At 43.4% G+C, this 21,487-nt stretch overlaps 1 protein-coding gene across 1 annotated transcript in view; it reads left to right on the top strand.

Moving 5' to 3' along the window:
- The window catches only part of ARHGEF26 (Rho guanine nucleotide exchange factor 26), a 137,550-nt gene that overhangs the window by 71,533 nt on the left and 44,530 nt on the right, over positions 1 to 21,487 (top strand). Inside the window, exons 6-8 of the mRNA XM_049867787.1 lie at positions 15,627 to 15,779; positions 16,162 to 16,291; positions 17,816 to 17,890. Of these exons, the coding sequence (XP_049723744.1) occupies positions 15,627 to 15,779; positions 16,162 to 16,291; positions 17,816 to 17,890 (358 nt within the window). The remainder of the gene's footprint in view (positions 1 to 15,626; positions 15,780 to 16,161; positions 16,292 to 17,815; positions 17,891 to 21,487) is intronic.

Genomic DNA, 21,487 nt, shown 5'->3' with positions numbered 1-21,487 from the left:
AGAAAGGCTTGAGGGTCTGCTTCCGAAAGACCTTGGCATGTAAAGGAGGGGGCCCGGATGTGATCTCAGGTGGCCTGGCTCCAGAGCCTGAACTGGTAACCAACACCCTGCACACAGTTCCCCAAAGTCGTGATGGTGGCCCCCGAGTCGCTTTAGTGCAGTATGTGTGGTGTGGTCAGCTCTGAAATGGACTTTAACTGAAAGTGTATTCACATATAGGTTTTATTATGTAATGGAGTTTACCCATGAGCTAGATCACACAGCACTAATACAGAAGGAAGAGAAAATGTAACATTTGGGAAAGAAAGAAAGCAGGAAAACCTGGTCTTCGGTAATGGAGGAGGGAACGTGGATGCTTTCTCCCGTTTTCATCCTTTCACGCTCCCCCAGCGCTGGTTTATCCGATCTTTTCTCTTTTCTTTGATGTGTGTCCTCTTTTTCACTTCATTGCCAGTGACCTTCCTTGAGCTGATTGCTGCCCATAACTGGACCGGTCCTGTCCAGCCGGTTGTTTGTTTTAATAAATGAAGAAACAAATTTATCATCCCAAAGCCACTAAAAACCAGGACGAGCCTTCATTTACCCTATAGATTGTACTCTTCTGATGCTTTGTTAACCAGTGCTAACAACCATCTAAAGAGAAAAATAAGTTTAAAATCCTTGATAAACATTGAAGGAGGGTGTTGTATGTAAGGGGGCAAGCTGGAGCCAGTTGTTCCATAAACTGTCGGAGAGGAGCCGTGAAAGTCTGTTTCTCCCATGCAAGCAGGTGTCATTTTTCTTAGGATGTTATGGCTTAGGAAACTGACCTCTAGAGTTTTTCAAAATTCTGCGTTCTGGTTCTTTTTACTTTTGATGAAACTAGTGAGGGCAACAGAAAGCGCTTCTCCTGGTTAATTTAATAAAGAAAAATTGAGCTGTGAAGATTTGGGGCTCACCTTGAATGTGACTCCTCCCTGTTGACCGAATTCTGCTCTGAAACACCACGGGCTCCGCTTAAAAAAGAATTTGGAAGTAGTGCTCGGAGAAAAATCTTCTCCCCGGTACTGATTTCTATACCAGAATGGCCAGCGCAGGATAGGAAAGGGGGCTTCAGCATGAAAGGACTTCGTGTTGTTCTTGACTTTGTTCCAGTATTCTATAAATCCATTTTCCGCAGTGTTTCCTGGCAACGACCAAGAATCCACATTTTCCCAGTTTGTTTGTTTATAATGTATACCCCACTGCGTCCACAAAAGGGTCCAGGCAGTTTGCAATAAGAGGCGTGTACACAATGAGACTGTGTCAGTGGGGAAGACAAGGCAGGAACCCCGAGAGCAAGCATGCCCGTCAGTTCTGCCAGAGCGACTCTGAGTGGGGATTAAACACAGCAGCGCCTGCCCAGGCAGCCAAGGTGAAAAGGTCGCAGCGCTGGTTAGGTAACCCTACTCTAAGAGAGGAAGTCATAAACCTCTCCCAGGGTTTGAGTTTTCAAAGAATTTTTTCCGGGCACTGGATTAGTAAAACGATTCTTGGGGCTGTGAGTCCTGCACCCCGGATGCTGGTGAAGAGAGTAAATGCCCCACCCCTTCAGCGTTTGCCAAAATAAAAACCCCAACCCAACCCGTTGCCGTCGAGTCGATCCGGACACATAGCGACCCTATAGGACAGAGTAGAACTGCCCCATAGGGTTTCCAAGGAGCAGCTGGAGGATTTGAACTGCTGACCTTTTGGCTAGCAGCTGTAGGTCTTAACCACTGTGCCACCAGTATTTGCCAACCAGTTTCTAAAAACTAAGAGGGAGTCTCACGCAGTGTCCCTCGGTGCTGCCTCACCCCAGCCCAGCCCCAATGTAAGGACCTTGGTAACTGGGTTTTATTAATGTAGTTATACCACGTCTGATAGTTACTTGAATCTATCATCACTCACCATTCTCCTCCTTGGAAGATGGCACTTTAACAGTGGGGCAAGCAGGAGTAATAGGCATCTGTTATTGATACCTGCCATCCATCTATCAGAACCCTGGTGGCACAGTGGCTAAGAACTTGGCTGCTAACCAAAGGGTTGGCAGTTCGAATCCACCAGCTGCTCCTTGGAAATCCTGTGGGGCAGCTCTAGTCTGTCCTATAGGGTCACTATGAGTTGGAATTGACTTAACGGCAACAGGCTTATCCATTTATCAGCCTGTCATGTTGCTGTGATGCTGGAAGCTATGCTACCAGTATTTCAGGTACCACCCATGGTGGACAGACTTCAGCAGAGCTTCCAGACTAAGACAGATTAGAAAGAAAGGCTTGGTGATTTACTTATAAAAATAAGCCAATGAAAACCCTATATGGGTCGCAACAGAATATTGCCCAATATAGTATTGGAAAAACAAACCAAACCCACTGATGTTGAGTTGATTCTGATACATGGCCACCCCATAGGGTTTCCAAGGCTGTAAATCTTTATGGAAACAGACTGCTACTACGTCTTTCTTCCGTGAAGCCTCTGGCGGTGGAAGGCACTTAAAGTACACAGTGGCCGAAACAATGGACTTGAGCATACCAGTGACCTTGAAGATAGCACAAGACTGGAAAATGTTTCATTCCATTGTGTGTTGGGTCCCATGAATTGGAGCTGAGTCCGTGGCAATGAACCACAGCATTGATTCATTCAACACATTTATGGAGTGCTCATTCTTTGCTGGGCCTTGAGGATCCAGTAGTGAACCAGTCATAATTTGGGGACAGGGGTTTCCAAATTATGGAATTTAATTTAATTTTCTAAATTATTAATAGGTGGAAATTAGTAGTTGTGCTCAAATAAGGAAAATGATTAAAAGCTGTACAACTGCCCATAATAACCCTTAGCACCCCAGGCCCGTGTGTACCCAGGCTGTCATCTTCTTTAAGGTTATCTTGACTAGAGAGCTGGTTCGTGGTTTCCGTTGTTCATTAGCGTGCTATCCTAATTTCTAGGAGAAATTAAAATATGGTTGAGTGCATGCGAGTAGCACTGAAACAAAAGAACGAGTCTGCAGAAGGTTACTATGGGAACAAGCTCCTTTTTCTCCACTTTATTTTTGTGAAGCAGGCTCAGATGATAAATACCTGGAATTCTCATTTTTCAGCAGAAACTCAGCCTGGTAGTATTAAAATTTAGAGGGCTTTTTTGGTAAGTTTTCCTTTATTTACATGGTCCTGTTTATATTCCTTCTAGCAAGTATGTTATTGGTGAGAGGATAGATAGACAGCCGTCTTTCAGTCTGCCCTAACTTGTGGCAATCTTTTATATAACAGAAGGAAACACTGCCTGGTCTTGCGTCGTCCTCATGATTGCTGTCATGTTCAAGTTCATTGTTGCCGCTATTGTGCCAATCCATCTCACCAGCGGTCCCCTTGCGCTTCACCAAACAGGATGTCCTCCACCAGCATTTGATCTCTCTGAAGCAAGAGAGCTGGTCAGCGTTCTGTTGTGATCCATAGGGTTTTCACTGGTTAATTTTCAGAAGCGAATCACCAGGCCTTTCTTCCTAGTCTGTCTGCTGAAACCTGTCCACTATGGGTGACCCTGCTGGTATTTGAAATACCCGTGATGTAGCTTCCAGCATCACAGCAACATGCAAGCCACCAGAGTGAGAGGAAAGACTTCAACAGATTGTAGTCTTAACGGATGCGTGGGTGTCTTGAGGAGCATTTGGTTCTGCCTCTCCTTTCCCTGACCTCCAGCTCCGTCGTCCTTCCCTGGGATTTGCCAGGTGCCTTAGACTGAAGGTGCCTGTGTAGTGCTGGATTAAACCTGTGTTGGGTTGTATTGGAGCCCTCTTGGCACAGTGGTTAAGTGCTAAGGCTGTTAACTAAAAGATCGGCAGTTCAAATCCACTAGCCACTCCTTGGAAACCCTGAGGGGAGTTCTACTCTGTCCGTAGGGTTGTTATGAGTCGGAATTGACTCAACGGCAATGGGTTTGGGTTTGATTTTGCGTTGTATTACAAATAAGAAAACTCTTAGATTCAAAATCCTGAGAACACCCTTACTTTATCACCTGTACTTCAGTCTCTTCTGCCTTATGCACAGGCTGACCTTAGAGATTTTGGTAAGATGATAAGAATCTTTTAACAGAAACCATCCTAGAGTTTTTAAGGATCAAACATTAGCTATCAGAATGGGAGTGAGAGCTACCAGAACATTTTATTTACAGTGTTCTTGGTTTTTCTTTTTTCTCACATTCCCAACCATTTTTAATTCATCAATCCAAGATAAAATTTAAGAAGAAAAAAGTCAAAATTGAATGTGAGAAGATGTACAGTCTCCTGAGGAGAAAACTTCTGAGACCTTTACCAGGTCAGGATATAGGATATTCTGATCCAGAAGCAAGGGCCATAGTGTTCGTTTTTTTTTTTTTTTTTAAACAGTTAACACATTTCCTGTCAGCTTAGTGAGTTGAAGGAATTGTAGACACACTTCATCTTGCTCATCGATTTTGGCTGATTAATAATGGCAACCTGGAGCGCAAATGCTACATCCAGGCAAGGACTCTGCATGTTAGTGGTGACCCTCATGCCCTGATTTGTCACCCCTGATCCAGTGCATTAAGAGCAATTGATTCTGACCTTTAGAGTCAGCATGGCCACCAAGAAAAACAAGCCCACATCTTACCCATGGCAGAATATAAATTCATTTTGGTCCGTTACAAAGGGTTCCATTGGTCCTGTTAGGAAGGCATGTCCAACATTTAGCCACTGGTACTTATCTGGAATGTTTCTTTATTTGCTGAAGGTGATTTATTATATAACAGCGCCTTAGCTATGTGAAGCCTGCCTGGTATGTTAAGTCTCCAGCATAAATGATTGTGACCCACTCTGGTGAGCTGCTGCAGCCGCGGAGATTGACAGTGCACTCCAGCGAGGAAGAAGGGCAGGGGTGACTTGAGTTCCCTTTAGGCAGTTGGATATTAATGAAGGAAAAATACCTTGGAAGCGTGCTGTTCTCAGAAGGACACAGGACAGCGTTGAGCATAACCAGAGCCCTGCTTTCTGTGCTTTAGTGCGAGCTGCTAGCTGCACAGGATCCTCATCAGATTGGGATGGGGCGGGGCTGGTTTTTTAGAAAGAGCATCTGGCATTGAAGGAGCTCAGGCTGGACTGGTCTCATGTTAACGAACCTACTGGCCAGGCTTGTAAAAGCTTGGGCTGGAAGGCTGTGTCTTCATTGATGGCCTTCACTGCACCTAACATAGCTCTGGGGACCCAATTTGTGGTCAGTAAATATGTGTTGACTTGCTTTACCAGTGAGTAAAGCAAAGTAGATACTGACCAATTTGTGGGTGTTGCATTCTTTGTAAAGTAACAATAGAACACCACTCCTTGAACAGGTTTCATCTTTGAAATTTTGCATTTAAAACAACAAATTTGATTTATTCACCCATTTTGTTATCAGATATTTGAATATCCCCTATTTCCAGCTACAGTGTCTGGGTCCTGGGCATAAAATGGGGACCAAAACAGAGCTTGCTAAGAGAGACAAAAATAAACAAAAATCATAAAATTGTTAATTACGATCAGAGTAGGCACACTGAAGGAAAAGTATGGGGTTTTATGAAAACATAATATGAGGGAGCTTAACCTGGCCCAGAAAGGTCAGGGGAAGCTTTCTGGAAGAGGTGAAATTTAATCTGGGACTTGAAGGATGAGTGGGGTTCACTAGGCAGAGGGGACCACAACAGGGAACATGGAGAGCTGAAATGAATGACTCCCACAGAATTTCAAGGGTACCTGTAAAACCAGTATTATCATGCTGTGTCACCCAGGACACATCACTGGCCATGACTTCTGGTTGTCTTTCCTTGAGGTTTCACCTGATGTGGAGGCTGATGCTTCTGCTGTCTTCTGGCCCTCCCATTGCATAAATTGACCCTCGAAGCCTTGACTATGTTGATTTGTGTACTTTACTTGCTTAGACAGTTCAAAAATTGGTCTTCTTGGAAAGCAATGTATTTCTTTTTGGCTCCAAATGTTGCTTTTCTTGCTGGATGTCTAGATGGAGGGATCGCCAGCGGTAATGGAAACTGCAGGATCAGCAGGTATGGTGGTGAGACTCTGAACTCAGAAAGGCTCTGGCTCTGGTTCCAGCTGTGCCCTGGTAGCATAGAGTTGAACTTAAACTCCCTTAAACCAACAAAAATCAAACTCATTGCCCTCAACTCGATTTCGACTCATAGTGACCCTATAGAACAGAGTAGAACTGCCTCATTAGGGTTTCCAAGGAGCAGCTGGTGGATTTGAACAGCCAACCTTTTGGTTAACAGCCATAGCTCTTAACTACTGTGCCACCAGGGCTCCCTTACCCTTGGTTTTCGTATCTGTAAAATGGATACAACGGCCATCTCAGAAAGTAGTCTTGAAGATGATATTAAAGAGGCCATGTGCTTGGTTGTAATTATCAGCTCTTTGCTCACCACAGCCTGTGCACATGGGAGGAGATTGTTTTGGTTGACTGATTAGAACACATTTGTTGTCCGTATTAATTATGTTTTAATCTCCTTTATAGGTGGGTGAGCTTACTGAAGTCTGTCCAAGAGCCTTTGGGAATGCTCATATCTACCATGCCCATTTTATTACCAGTTGAATTTTAAGAAGTTAATAATGGCGTAGGGACAGTTACATGTCACATTGGTAGGTCTTTTCTACCTACCGCACGAGGAAAAAAAAAAAAGAAAGAAATTTTCAATCCCATATAAAAATAAGCTTTTTATAGGTGACATTAAAATAAATATCACCTTATTGGAGGGATAATTGTCCTGTTTTTAAAAAAAATGGCTAACTAAATTGACCTTCGGTATCATTCACCCTTTGTGAAGCTAACAAAAGTACATGCATTGAGTTTATCAGAAGTGGTTACTTCACTGTTGACTTTTTTTTCCCTGAAAAATGCAAGTGCCACATTTAAGATCACTTGATAAAGCAACCCCCAAAAGCCTAAAGAAAATACAGCCCATTCAATTCTGGGGAATATTAGAGACAAGCTCTGCAGCAGACATGAGGCTCTTTCTTCAAACTTGGACTTGTGTTGAATCTTTTTTTTTTTTTTTTTCAGGAGGGTGCTAAATCTTTTTTTTTTTAATTGTACTTCAGATGGTTTGCAGAACAAACTGGCTTCTCACTAAACAATTAATGCAAGTATTGTTTTGTGACATTGGTTACCAACCCCACGACATGTCAACATTTTCCCCTTCTCGACCTTGGGTTCCCTATTACCAGCTTTCCTGTGCCCTCCTGCCTTCTCTTCCTTGCCCCTGGGCTGGTGTGCCCCTTTATCTTGTTTTGTTTTATGGGCCTGGAGGGTGAGCCTCAGGAGTGATATCATTACAGAGCTAAAAGGGTGTCCAGGGGCCATACCCTCAGAGTTTCTCCAGTCTCTGTCAGGCCAGTAAATCTGGTCTTTTTTGGGGAGTTAGAATTTTGTTCTACGTTTTTCTCCACTCTCTCTGGGGCCTTCTGTTGTGATCCCTATAAGAGCAGTCAGTGGTGTTAGCCAGGCACCATCTAGTTGTGCTGGACTCAGTCTGGTGGAGGCTGTGGTAGTTGTTGTCCATTAGTCCTTTGGACTGTGTTAAATCTTTTTGAAGTCCCATCTCCCGGGACCTTGGTGCTCTGACCCTTCTCTAGAAAGCTAAGGAGCATGCCAGAGAGGCTGCAGTCATTTGAAGCACTTGTAGGAGTGTGTTTGTAGTGATGGTGGTGAGCTAACAGTTAAACAGAATTAACTTGAGTTTCTGGTTGTTGTTGTCTTTAGCTGTCCATGGTGACCCATGTACAATGGAATAAAAGGTTGACCGGTTCTGTGCCGTTGCCATGATCAGTTGCAGATTGGATCATTGTGATCCATAAGGGTTTTCATTGGCTCGTTTTTCAGAAGTAGATCACCAGGGTTTTCCTCCTAGCCCTTCTTAGTCTAGAAGCTCCACTGAAAGCTGTTCAGCAACATAGCAACACACAAGCCTCCACTGACACAGACCAGTGGTGGGTGCACATGAGGTACATTGGCTGGGAATCGAACCCAGGTCTTCCCTATGAAAGGCAAGAATTCTACCACTGAGCCACCACCACCATCATGGGTTTCTGCTTAGGAGGGAGTATCTAGGAAGCCCTTTTTTGGTCCACAAGATGGATTCTCAAAATCTAGACTTTAGCCAAGAGATTGGAACTTTGGTAGGGGAAGAAAAAGAAAGGTTGTGTAGCGTGATTGCAAGTAGATGAACATAATGATCTTGGCAGTGCTACAGAGAAGAAATAATGATGGTATTGTTCCAGATAGAAAAGTCATAGAGCTGAAATACATATTTCCATTTAAAAGTTCCCCGTCCAAATAAGTCAGCTTACCTCACAAACTCATTCAGGTTTCATCCAGGGAGCTAAAATGCTCTTACTTCTGCTTCAGATATGACTTGAATCACCAGCGTTCTTGGTTACTGATACAATACCTCATTCTTCAGTAACTTTCTTGTTTTTTTGTAACTTAGCTCACTTCATAAAGTATGCAAATCTGCCAAAATAACCAATAGATCATTGAACATAGAAAGCTTTGAATTATGTTTTAATTACGCCAATGTCAAACTACAACATGGTTGGCTTGGTTTATTTTATATTAAAGTAAGCAGTATAATCAGGTATTTTGTTAGTACCTTGCTTTAATCTTGTACTTTAGCAAACCTTTTACAGCGATAAATGAGGTTTTCCTTTTCATAGAGAAAAGCCAAGTTACTGTTGTTTTTGGTTTTGTAGTTGCATTCTTTGAGGTTGTCATTGGCTAGCTAAAGACAAGAAACTTTAAGAGATATTTATTTCCTAGAGTTACATGATAGTGACCTTATGAATGGTTTTTATTTTTAAAATTTTCTTTGGACATTTCCTTAAAATGTGCATTAAAAAAAAAAAAACTTGGTTGAACCACAGCTACCACAGCCTTCGCCAGACTGAGTCCAGCACAACCAGGTGGCGCCCAGCTGCCACCACCAACTTCTCTGACAAGGATCACAATAGAGGGTCCTGGACAGAGTTGGGAAAAAATGTAGAACAAAATTCTAACTCACAAAAAAAGACCAGACTTACTGGTCTGACAGAGACTGGAGAAACCCCGAGAGTATAGGCCCTTGGACACCCTCTTAACTCAGTACTGAAGTCACTCCTGAGGTTCACCCTTTCAGCCAAAGATTAGACAGGCTTATGAAACAAAATGAGACTAAAGGGGCACACCAGTCCAGGGGCAAGGACTAGAAAGCAGGAGGTGACAGGAAAGCTGGTAAGAGGGAACCCAAAGACGAGAAGGGGAGAGTGTTGACCTGTCATGAAGGTGGCAGCCAATGTCAGAAAACAATATGTGTACTAATTGTTTAATGAGAAACTAATTTGCTCTGTAAAACTTCATCTAAAGCACAATAATAATAAAAAAAAAATACTTGGAGTAAAAGTCCAAATAGTTTGCATTTATTTGAAAATCAGCTAAAATGTTGTTGTTAGATGCGGTTGAGTCCGCCCATGACTCATGATGACCCCAGGCACAATGAGTTTGGATGATTGTGATCCATAGGGTTTTCATTGGCTGAGTTTTTGCAAGTAGATCACCAGGCCTTTCTTCCTGGTCTATCTTAGTATGGAAGCTCCGCTGAAGTCTATTCAGCATCACAACATGCAAGCCTTCAGTGACAGAAGGGTAGTGGCTGCACTTGAGGTACACTGGCCAAGAATCAAACTCGGATGTCCTGTATGAAATGGGAGAACTCTACCACTGAACCACCAGGAAAACAAAAACAAATCTGTTGCCATCAAGTCAATTCCAACTCACAGTGACCGTACAGGACAGAGTAGAATTGCCCCTTAGGGTTTCCAAGAAGTGGCTGGTGGATTCGAACTGCTGACCTTTTGGTTACTAGCCGTAGCTCTTAATCACTGCACTACCAGGGCTCCCCTAGAGTTCCAGTTCCTCTGAGTTCTCACAGTTTTGTATTTCAGCTCTCTATTAGACATCTCCAAGGCAAAGTTAAACCACTTCCTTCCTGCTGCTTCTTCCTCTTCCGGGATCCTTGTCTTCATTAGGCTTAATGACCCACCTTGTTGGCCAGATAGAAACCTTGGCTACAAACCCCAGCATCTCCCTTGGCATCCCATCTAATGAGTTCCTGGATTCTATTAGTTTTACTCCACACCTTTCCTCTAATCTGCGTCCACTTTTTCTGTTTTCCCGCTGCCTCATTTTCTCACTGCATGCCCAAATCAACCATCTAGCTGATCTGCTGGCCGCCTGTCTCTCCCCACTTCTAAGCCTCCCTTCCTCTGGCTCAGTTTTCTCTACCTGATTTTGAGCAACTTGTTGGTTTAAACACTTCCAGTAATTCCTCATCATCCAAGATTCAGGCCAAGCTCCTCAACATGCATTGAAACCTTTGCAGGCTGACTCTACTCTGCTTTTCAGTTCTTTCCCTGGTCCTGTTCTCCTGCAGTCTGTACCTCGGCCTCAGTCAGCTACCACAGTTTCCTCTCTGTGGTTCGTGCCTGTACCCACAACGCTTCCTGTGCCCAGCATTCTCTGCTCCTCATCACTCCCCAATGCCATCCTCAACGTGTTTTCTCAGCCATGTGTACCATGCAGTCAGGCACCCTGCCTCCGTGTGGAACTCATAATTAATTGGTTCCACACCAGGCATCTGCCATTCAGCTATGAATGTATGGAGGGAAAGGATCCTTCCATACTTTCATTAAATGGAATATCCTCTCCTTGGCATATAACAGCTTCTTCTGTGTTGATTCTTAGTATTGTATTATCATTTCTTGACATATAGTATTATTGGGACAAGTTTAGTGCAGTTAAAAAAAAAAAAAAAGCAAGTGAGTGAAAAGCCAAGAAAAGCCTTGATTTATAAAACCAAACCAAGCCTGTTGCCGTCAATTCTGACTCAGAGCAACCCTAATAGGCAGAGGAGAACTGCCCCATGGGGTTTCCAAGGGGCGGCTGGTGGTTTTAAACCGCCAGCCTTTTGGTTAGCAGCCGAGCTCTTAACTACTGAGTCACCAGGGCTCCAGCCTCCGTTTCGGGGCATGTTTAGCACTCGGAAATAGGCAAATGTGTCTGTCAGTCTAAGATGCGTGCGTGTGGCCTGTCTCTGTGCGCTCAGAGCGAGGCCGTATCTGACTGTGGACCAGAAGGACCTGGTTCACGTTCTGACTCTACAGCTTGCAGGGGTCTGGTTGCTGAAGCTCTGAGCCTCTGTTCCCATGTTTACAGTGGGGATAAGGCCGTATACTTCACAACGGCCTTATGAGGATTAAACGAGATCGAAAATATAAAGTACCCAACAGGGCTGTATGGAGGATACCCACTAAATGATAGTTTCTGTTTCTTCAACAAATAGTCCGAGAATTTCACTATTCTTTCTGTTGATGCACGAGGTACATGCGACTTTAAGAGGTGCAGAATATTTCCATTTTAAGGTGATAACCACCATCGCCCTCGTGCACGTTTCAACCTGCAGTTATGTGCTGGAATGTTATCTTTCTCATCCTTACCTTCCTATCGTATCACAAATTTTTTGAAGTCTGGGACCAGGTCCTTCGAGAAACATGGCTTTTGTTTGTGTGGGGGTTTAGAGTTGGTTGTTTTTGAGATTGCTGGAGTGTTCAGGAGAGGGTTTGATATTTTTATGTGAATGTTAATAGACTCAGTCTTAGCAGAGTAATCTGAAGGCTTTGACTTTTGGAAGATACTCGTTTGATTCCTGGACTATTATTGCCTTCAGAGTTTTGCCTATTAAATCCTGATACCAGTGGCAGGAAGGCCAAGCAACCCAGCAAAGTCCTTGTGCTTCAGGGTTTTATTCTTGCTGTTTTGTAGTCTGTGGAGGGGAATCATATGGATTGTTTTTCCTAAGTCCTTTTTAAAAGAAATGAAAATGTAGGCACTTTCTCAGAGTCTAAGTAATGCCACACTTCCAGGAAGTTAAGACATATTTCTTTGTCTTTTAAGCTCCTATGGAAACTTTATAAAAATAGAATAGACTGAGGACAAGCTAATACAATTTGTACTAAAATGAATTCCATGTGCGTGTGAATATATGAAATAAAATTAAGGCCTCTTGTTGTTGTTTTCTAAGTACCAGGATATTGTTTGAAAATAACCAAGATGTAGGTAACTTTGGTGAAGGGTAAGACAGTACACAGTTCTGGGGAAGCCAGCAGAACTTGTCCAAGGCAAGGTCATGGAAGCTCCATAGACACATCCAAACTCCCTAAGAGGTCGAATTACTGGACTGAAGGCTGTGGGGACCATGGACTTGGGGAACATCTAGCTCAATTGGCATAACATAGTTTATAAAGAAAATGTTCTACATCCTACTTAGGTGAGTAGTGTCTAGGGTCTTAAAAGCTTGCAAGCTGCCATCTAAGATATTCCCCTGGTCTCACCCCTTTGGGAGCAAGGGAGAATGAAGAAAACCAAAGACACAAGGAAAAGATTAGGCCAAAGGACTAATGGATCACAAGCACCACAGCCTTCTCCAGACTGAGTCCAGCACAACTAGATGGTGCCCAGCTACCCTCACCAACTGCTCTGACAGGGATCACAGTAGAGGGTCCTGGACAGAGCTGGAGAAAAACATAGAACAAAATTCTAACTCACACACAAGAAAAGACTAGACTTGTGGTCTGACAGAGACTAGAGAAACCCTAAGAGTGTGGTCACTGAGCATCCTTTTAGCTCAGTAACAAAGGCACTTCTGAGGTTCACCCTTCAGCCAAAGATTAGACAGGCACATAAAACAAAATGAGACTAAGGGGGCACACCAGCCCAGGGGCAAGAACAAGAAGGCAGGAGAAGCCTGGAAGGCTGGTAACGGGGAACCCAAGGTTGAGAAGGGGAGAGTGTTGACATGTTGTGGAGGTGGCAACCAGTGTCACAAAACAATGTATACGAATTGTTTAATGAGAAACTAATTTGCTCTGTAAACCCTCATCTAAAATACAATAAAAGAAAAAGAAAAAAAAATAACATATAAATGTGAGAAAATATCAGCTCATATTTACTACTAATCATCTTGTATAAAATTTTGTTGTCTCAGTCACGGTTTATTTGTTGTGTTGTTGAGAAATATATGCAGCAAAACATACAGTAATTCAACAGTTTCGACATGTACAATTCAGTGACAGTCCCCAAGTTGTGTAACCATTCTCACCCTCCTTCTCTGAGTTGTTCCTCCCCCTATTAACATAAACTTGCTGTCCCCTAGGGTTCTTATCTGATCTTTCCAATTGCTAGTTCTTAAAAGCTAAAAGAGCGTAATGCTCAAGGCAGACATTTTTACTAGTTAAGCAAGACTCTTGTTTGGTTTTAAGAAGACTTTAGAGGATACTTTTGGTTCAAGGTTTAAAGATTATCTCAGGGCAATAGTTTCAGGGGTTCATCCAACCTCCATGGCTCCAGAAGGTCTGGAGTCCCTTAGAATTTGAAATTCTGTTCTGCGTTTCTCTCTTTTGATCAGGATTCTTCTACAGAATCTTTGATCAAAACGTTCAGTAATGGTAGTGGGGCACCATCCAGTTCTTCTGGTCTCATGGCAGAGGAGGCAGTTGCTCATGGAGGCAGTTAGCCGCACCTTCCATACCCCCATCCTGTTCTTGACTCTCCTTCTTCCTGTGTTGTTCCCGGTGAATAGAGACCAATCATTGTGCCGTGGATGGTCACTTGCAAGCTTTTAAGACCCCAGGCACTATGCAACGAACTAGGAGATAGAACAGAGGCACTAAACATATTAGGCCAGTTAACTGGACTGTCCCATGAACAAAGGATCCTAAACTCCAAACCAAGGAAGCAAATCTCATGAGGTGTTTTTAAGCAGCCTCAACAACTCTTTTATGTGGTTGTTGTAAATATATCTATCATACAACTTTTGCCAACTCAACTTTTTACAGATGTACAACTTATTGACAGCAGTTACAATAGTTGGCTGTCCAACACTACCTTTAATCAATGTGATTTTTCCATCACCCTTAGCCCCCCTTACCCCCTTTCTCTCCTGCCCCTGGTAATCATTAATTAACTTTGGTCTCTATAAAATTGCCCTTTTTTTTTTTTTTTTTTGTAATATATGTATAAAAAACCAAAACCAAACCCATTGCCATCAAGTCAATTCTGACTCCTAGTGACCTTATCAGAGTAGAGCTACCCCATAGGGTTTCCAAGGAGCACCTGGTAGATTCAAACTCCCAACCTTTTGGTTAGCCCTGTAACTCTTAACTACTGCGTCACCAGGTCATACAATATTTGTCCTTTTGTGATTGGCTTATTTCACTCAGCATAATTGTACAATTTTGCTCCGTATTGTAGCATGTATCAAGACTTCATTTCTCCTACTGGCTGAGTAGTATTCCATTGTATTTATCTACCACATTTTGTTTGTTGATTTGTCTGTCGATGGGGACTTAGGTTGTGTCCACCTTCGGGCTATTGTGTCACTGCTGGTTTTGAAGCTTAGACTTTGGAGCCCACCCCGGCAAACTGACAAGGAGCCCCAATGTACTTCATGCTTTACCTAAAGAGCTTACTGAAATCTGTATTTTTTCCTGCCTCACTATTCCAGAAGTCAACATTCGCATTTACTGTCAATTTCACTTTTTGTCACACTTTCTGGAAAATGTTTTGGTCCCTGTGCCATAGATTTTTCTTGAAGGTTTTCCCATCACACCAACCCTGGACAGTAAGGACGGTCCAGGGTGGTACTTCTCAATTTTTAATGTGTGTTCGAATCATCTGGAGGTCTTGTTAGAGCACAAAGTCAGACTGGAGGAGGGGCTGGGGAGACTCTGCATTTCTCATCAGATGCTGCAGGTCTGTGGGCCACCTTCTGAGTGCTAAGGCTCTGGGTGGCAACCTATTTCACATATCCGAGTTTGATGTTCTGTTAAAACTGGGTGCAGTCTAGGGTGGCCGGATGAAATACTGGGCACCTGGGATGCCCCACGCAGTAATTAGGACATACTTTCTACTAAAAAATTATTCCTTGTTTATCTGAAATTCAAATCTAACCAGACATCTCTTTCTCTCTCTCTCTCTCTCTCTCACACACACACACACACACACACACACACACACACTGCTAAAGCTGGCAGCCCTTGATTACAATCAAAATAAAGTATGACGACATCTAAATACAATACATATTATTAGATTTAAAATAATACGATTGTTTTTATTTTGAGAGAAAGGGCACATAGAATCAAATTTATTTTTACTTGTTTTTTAAACACTTGTTTAGGTGTTTTGTTCACGTGCTCTTATTCTCAATATGATAGAATCTATCATGGCTACTGCCCCATATCTAGGGAATTCTTGAAAAACAGTGAAATCTGTACAGTCTAAATGTACCTGAAGGTAGAGAAATTTCCTACAGGATCCATGTTTTAAGCCAAACAGTTGAAGCAAGAAGTGTTAATCTGATAGATTTAAACAACATTTTTATAGTTTTTTTCCCCTGGGATCTTTTTAACTTAGTGAATTGGTGTGCACTACTGATATTTTCAAACACTAAATAATAGAATTAGGTGAGGCTAATCTGTTGTCTGCTTAAGTCTGGGAAATAGGGAGTGTAAAACGCTTTTGTTTTCTTTGTCTTTTCAGATTCTTTACAGAGCTGGAAGCAAGACATCAGAATAATATCTTCATTGATGACATAAGTGACATCGTAGAAAAGCACACGGCGTCCACGTTTGACCCGTACGTGAAATACTGCACCAACGAAGTCTACCAGCAGCGGACCCTCCAGAAGTTGCTGTAAGCCGTGCTGAACGTTACGGATTCAGTGGTCTAACCTAACGTTAATTAATTAAGTCGCGTTGGTCGAAATGTTGTGCTCGCCTTTATGGTACCACTGCCTCTTCATTTCTTTCCACTGTCATAAATGCCCAGCTCACACATTTCTGTCTTACAGTTTACACTGTTATCTTCCACTTCCATCTCAGGTTCAGCCTCACATGTCAGGCAGACGAGACGTCTTTGTCGGCCTGTGTAATGAAGTGTTCGTGTTGTTTTCGTATACTTATAGGTCACTGGGAACGTGTACATGTATTAAAGCGTTCCGTAACACATTTCGCTTGCTCCTTAACTTTGAGGAGGGAATATCTTGAAGTTTTATTTATTTCTTCTTTCCCCTCAGAGCCACCAATCCATCCTTTAAGGAAGTATTATCACGGATCGAGACCCATGAAGAGTGTAGAAACTTACCCATGATCTCCTTCCTCATTCTGCCCATGCAGAGGGTGACCCGCCTGCCTCTGCTGATGGATGTAAGACACGGCCTGTGGCTTTCTCTTCTGTGCATACCTCTGCTGCTATAAATCCAAGTATTTGTAGTCTACTTAAATTGATGCATAAAATACCCCAGCTAACTGAGAAGGTGCTGTTTGTTTGGAAAGGTGCCCGAGTGGCTCATAGCAGTTTGCTATCAGCTTCTAACCTAAAGGTTGGTGGTTCAAACCCCCTCTGTGGCTCTGCGAAAGAAAGGCCTGGCAGACTGCTTCTGTAAAGATTACAGCCAAGAAAACCCCGTGGAGCAGTTCTACTCCGTAACACACGGGATCACCCTGAGTCCAGGGCGGACTCAACGACAGCCAACAAGAAGTGAGAAGGTGCTGTTACGTTGGAAAGTCTCATGTATGTCTGATATATTTGGCAGTATCTTTTTAGGCTTGTGTGGTAACTCTGAAGAATTTAAATTACATCGCCCACTTGCTCTGCTTTTTTTGAAATGCGGAGAATATTGGCTTTAGAAGTCACAAGGCCTAGATTCCATTTCTGGCTGAGCCACTAACTAGGCATCTGACCTTGGGCAAGTTACTTAATCTCTTTAGACCTCGGTCTTGTCAGGTTGTTCACTGAGATCCGTCGTACTTGTGATGTTCCACGATGCTGTGGGGCCCCCATTCCACACAGGGATGAAACTCTCTTCCAGCGTAACAAGTGGGGCCCCCATTCCACACAGGGATGAAACTCTCTTCTAGCGTAACAAGGCATCAGTTTGCCCCATTATGCATTTGTGCCAAGTCGCTGAGAAAAGTTCAGCATCCTTCTGCTTGTAGGGAATGTTCACGAAGAAAACAAGTAATAGACTTTGAGTAATGTCAGGGCATGGCTGGGAGACGTGAATGGAGACTGGTGTGAATTACAGCTGGGAGGGCGGCCAGGAGGCCTGCATGCAGCCGTGCCGTGTGGCCACGGCTAGTCAAGCAGGGGCAGCGTGACAGAACAGGGTGGCCTGACGCTAGCTGCCCTTTCCTTCTTAATCCTTTTATTCACATCACATTGTCTTCAAATGCAGTTCCCACTAATAGTGATGGTGATAGTGATGAGGGTCATTACAGTAACTCTCACCAAGTATCGAGGGCCGACCGTATGCCAGGACTTAAGGAGAGCTTTGTGTGCATTTTCTCACTTAATCCTTGCAACAAACAGCCTTGTGACATAGATGGCGTTAACCTGATTTTACAGGTGAGGAAACTGAGGCTTCTGGAGACCAGGTAGATGACGTCCCGAAGGTCAAAAGGGGGCAAATCAGGGATTTCAAACTAGTTCTGCCACCTCTAAGTCTGTCCTCTAACTTTACCATTGTCTGGGTTTACTTGGGTCTTGTGTGTTTAAAGACTACTTCCCAGTTTTATAATTGGACTTTAACGTCATCTTCACACTCACCCATTAAGGTTGTGTTCAGCATTGCCAAGTTTCCTATGAATGAGAGGGTACGGCTGGCCGCTGACCTTGTTTTACTTACTAAAACGAATCAATTGATTTCATTCACTTTTGCTTCATTGCAGACCATCTGTCAAAAAACGCCCAAGGACTCTCCGAAGTATGAAGTATGCAAAAGGGCTTTAAAGGAAGTAAGCAAGGTAACTGTTGAACAGTTTTTCAGACAGTAAACCACTCCGACCCCTTGGAAGAGCGTGTGTCTTGATTTGATGCTGAAAATTAGTAGATTCTTATAGCCGTTTGTGCGGTATTCTTTAGGTAGTTAAAAAATGGAACAATGTTTCCATACTTCAATGAAAACTGGCATTTTTGCTGTTTCAGACAGCCTTGCTTTAAGGACCTACGGATGTCTCGGTTTCTGTTGTGTTTCGGCAGCTAGTCATTCATCCTTGCATTCAACAAATATTTACTGAGTATCAACTCCTTTCCAGGCATGGTGCCAGCCCCTAGGAATATGTCAATGATTAAGACAGATAGCATCACGGTTACCACCCTTATGGAACTTTCAGTGTCAGTGGGGAGGGCAGACATTACATAAGAATTACAATAGAGGGTGGTGAGTGAAGTGATAGGGAAGTACATGGTGATATTTAGGTGGAGTCCCAAAGCACAAGTAGGTGTGAGCTAGGAATTGGGGGATGGAGAGTGTCCTTGCTTATGGGTAGAGGCCCAAAGACAAGAGAGTGTTTGGAGAATTTGAAGAACTGGAATATTCTTACTGTGACCAGTCTGGGAGAGAGAGTAGTGGGGAGTCAGCCACGAGGGGCCTTGTCCACATTAGGGAATTGTGGACCTATCCTAAGTCGATGTGGAAGCTATAAAGTCATGCACTGCAGAGGCTCCTGTGGGGTTGGAACTAGTTACTGGGCTTTCGTAGTTGATGAGGCAAGAGATGACAGTGGCTTAAACAGGTGTGTACAGCAGTAAGTAGGATAGAATTAGACCTGTGTACCAGAGGGTTCCACCAGGCAGTCCTTGGAAACTCTATAGAGCAGCTCTGCTCTGTCCTATAGGGTCGCTATGGGTCAGAATTGACTCAAAGGCAGTGGGTTTACAAGAGAGGTAGACTTGGAGATAGATTGAGCACATTTGGGGACCGAAATGAAAAGAACATAGTCTCTGGCTAGGTGGGTTTTTATTATAATCGCTATAATAAGAACGTAGGGAGAAGCGATGAGCTCCATTGTGAACATGTCATTGAGATTCCTATGGAACATCCTAGTTGACTGAATAAACAGGTTAGGAGCTCAGAGAAGAGTCCTGAATTGGAGACATGGGTTTGGGAATCAGCAGCACGTGGACCGTGTCTGAAGGCAGAAGAGCGGATGAGGTGACCCAGGGGGACTGAATGAGAAGGGCAGCAGATCATAGACTCAGCCATGAAGAATGTCAACATTCAAGGTCTTGTGTAGGGAAAAGGAGACAGCAGAGGAGACTGAAAACAACAGCAACAACAACATAGCCAAAGAAAACCATAGCCAGAAAAAAAAAAAAAAAATAGCCAGAGGAAAGTCGAACCATGGCGGTCTGGCATATGGCAGATGGTTGGATGGAAGGAAGGTCAACCGTGTTGAATGCCCCTGAAAGATGACGTGAGATGAGGATTGAGGCATTGATTGGGTTTATAGAGAAGTAGGCTGCATCCATGCAGCGGTGGGTGTGGAAGCCAGGTTGGAGTGTGTTGGGTAATGAGTGGGAGGTGGAAAACTGCAGCGAGTGTAGCCAGCTATTTGAAGGCGCTGGCCTGAGGGGAAAGAGGGAGGGCTGTAGCTGATGAGGAGGCAAGGGAAGGTGGGGCCATTTGGTTTTGCTTTTTGCTTTTTTTTCTTAAAGATAGGGAAAACATGTTTATGTTTAGATGCTAATGGGAGGGAGCAGTAGAAGGCATGAAAGTGAGGACATTCTGTGAGGTAGGCACAGGGGATCAAAGATAATGACTAGCATTCGCAGCTTCCTAAATGTCTTGAGCTACGTGCCACCATCATGAGCCTGACGTGTTTCCTGTCACCTTACTGTGAAATACTGTTTCTTTTCATCGACTTTAAATTGACTCACAGTTTTACTTGTCCTCATCCTTGCCAGCAGTAACAGCAGAGTTGTGGGTTTAATGAGCTCGCTGTTTATTTTCCTACTACACATTTTTATACAGACTAAGAAGTCTATCGGTGATCCATATAAATTCGTCTCTTGTCCTGTCAGTCTTCCGAATACTTCAGGGAAACACTAAGCCAAGGGGCTTAGGCTAGCAGCTGTGGAGTTGCCTGAGGTCCTGTTGTGAGTGGGTGTCTCCTCCAGGACCCCAGATCCTCAAAGGGAAGTGAGGAAGCAGGGGTCTGTAGGAGGAGCTGCTGGAGAAGTTCTAACCTTGGACTTGAAAGAGATCTTGTCACATTTTGCTTGGTTGTTGCCGAGATTACTGAGTACTGATTACTACATTACTGATGTTTTGGAGCCCTGGTGGCACAGTGGTTAAGAGCTCGGCTGCTTACCAAAAGGTTGGCAGTTCGAATCCACTAGCTGCTCCTTGGAAACCCTATGGGGCAGCTCTACTCTGTCCTGTAGGGTCGCTATGTTCAGAGTTGACTTGATGGTAATGTGTTTTTTTGGTTTTTGGTTACCGGAATAAACACAGATGGAGGAATAAGAATTCAGGCAGAAGAGAAAAGAGGAAAGGTTGGTTGTAAAATTGAATCCAGGAATATCATCTAATGTGTTTCAAGAATTTCACAACCCTGTTGCAGTATGACTGCTGTGTTCCTTCAGGCAGCTCTTTTCCACTTGATTGGGAGCTGGTCAGTTCAGGAAAGCTTGGCAGAGAGACAATGGACCTATGAATTGCCTTACTTTATGGATACTATAAGTACATAAGCTTAGAAAAGGTACCTGTGAGGAAACGCTGCCCCATGACTTACTTTCTCCTTAGGACGGCACTTCTCTCCTTGGCATGAGCCATGAATATCACAATGTATTTGCCAGTCTCCTAGCTGTTACCTGGGAACTGAAATCATCTGTTAATATAGCCAGCTCAGGAATTAATCTTCTGTTTTATGTGTGAAGATTGCTGATTGGGTTTTATAGATGCTGGGAGAACAGAGTGTCAGTATTTTCAGCAGAAATGGTCATTTATAGAGAGAGAGCATTTATGGTTTGAAATTAGAATGCAGAACTTCTCATTTGCTTTATCTGAAATCAGAGCAATTGGGAGCTCCCAATATTTACTTTAGGGAGTTATATTTGGTCTGTTGAGGCCCAGGTTTTTAGAACTAGATTCTGCCTGAGGCCCTCAGCAAGTCTCCTTACATAGTTACTCATTCTTAGAAAAAAAGATGAGTGATGCCTTTTTTGGTAATTAAAATCCTAATGTGGTTTGTTTGCACAGTGTGAATAATACTTCAGCAGAATTGCTTGTACATGCCGCTGAAATGACTGACAGTTTACTGGTTTGGGGGCCTCAAGTGACTTGCTGGCCTGATCAAACAACTCGAAAGCAAGAGAGATGTTTCATAAAAAATGAAAACATGTTTACGTCCTGATTTTCTTTTGACATGCTGGGAAGGCAGGTGGGAGAAGGGAGATTTCCTGGGAACCTGAGTGGCAAGCGTGTCCAGAGTGTTGTCTCAGGTGGGAGGAGTGGTGGTGGAGAGATGGTTTCTTATGCCCTAATGAAATCTTCCCTGCTGTTTTCTCTCTCGTGAAAAAGAATAAGTGCCTTAACCCTTACCTCACAAAAGTCTACT

The sequence above is a fragment of the Elephas maximus genome, chromosome 23 (assembly GCF_024166365.1).
Source record: "Elephas maximus indicus isolate mEleMax1 chromosome 23, mEleMax1 primary haplotype, whole genome shotgun sequence".
In the NCBI taxonomy this organism is placed as follows: domain Eukaryota; kingdom Metazoa; phylum Chordata; class Mammalia; order Proboscidea; family Elephantidae; genus Elephas; species Elephas maximus.
The sequence above is the reverse complement of the archived record's forward strand: the minus strand, read 5'-3'. Positions and strand labels throughout refer to the sequence as shown.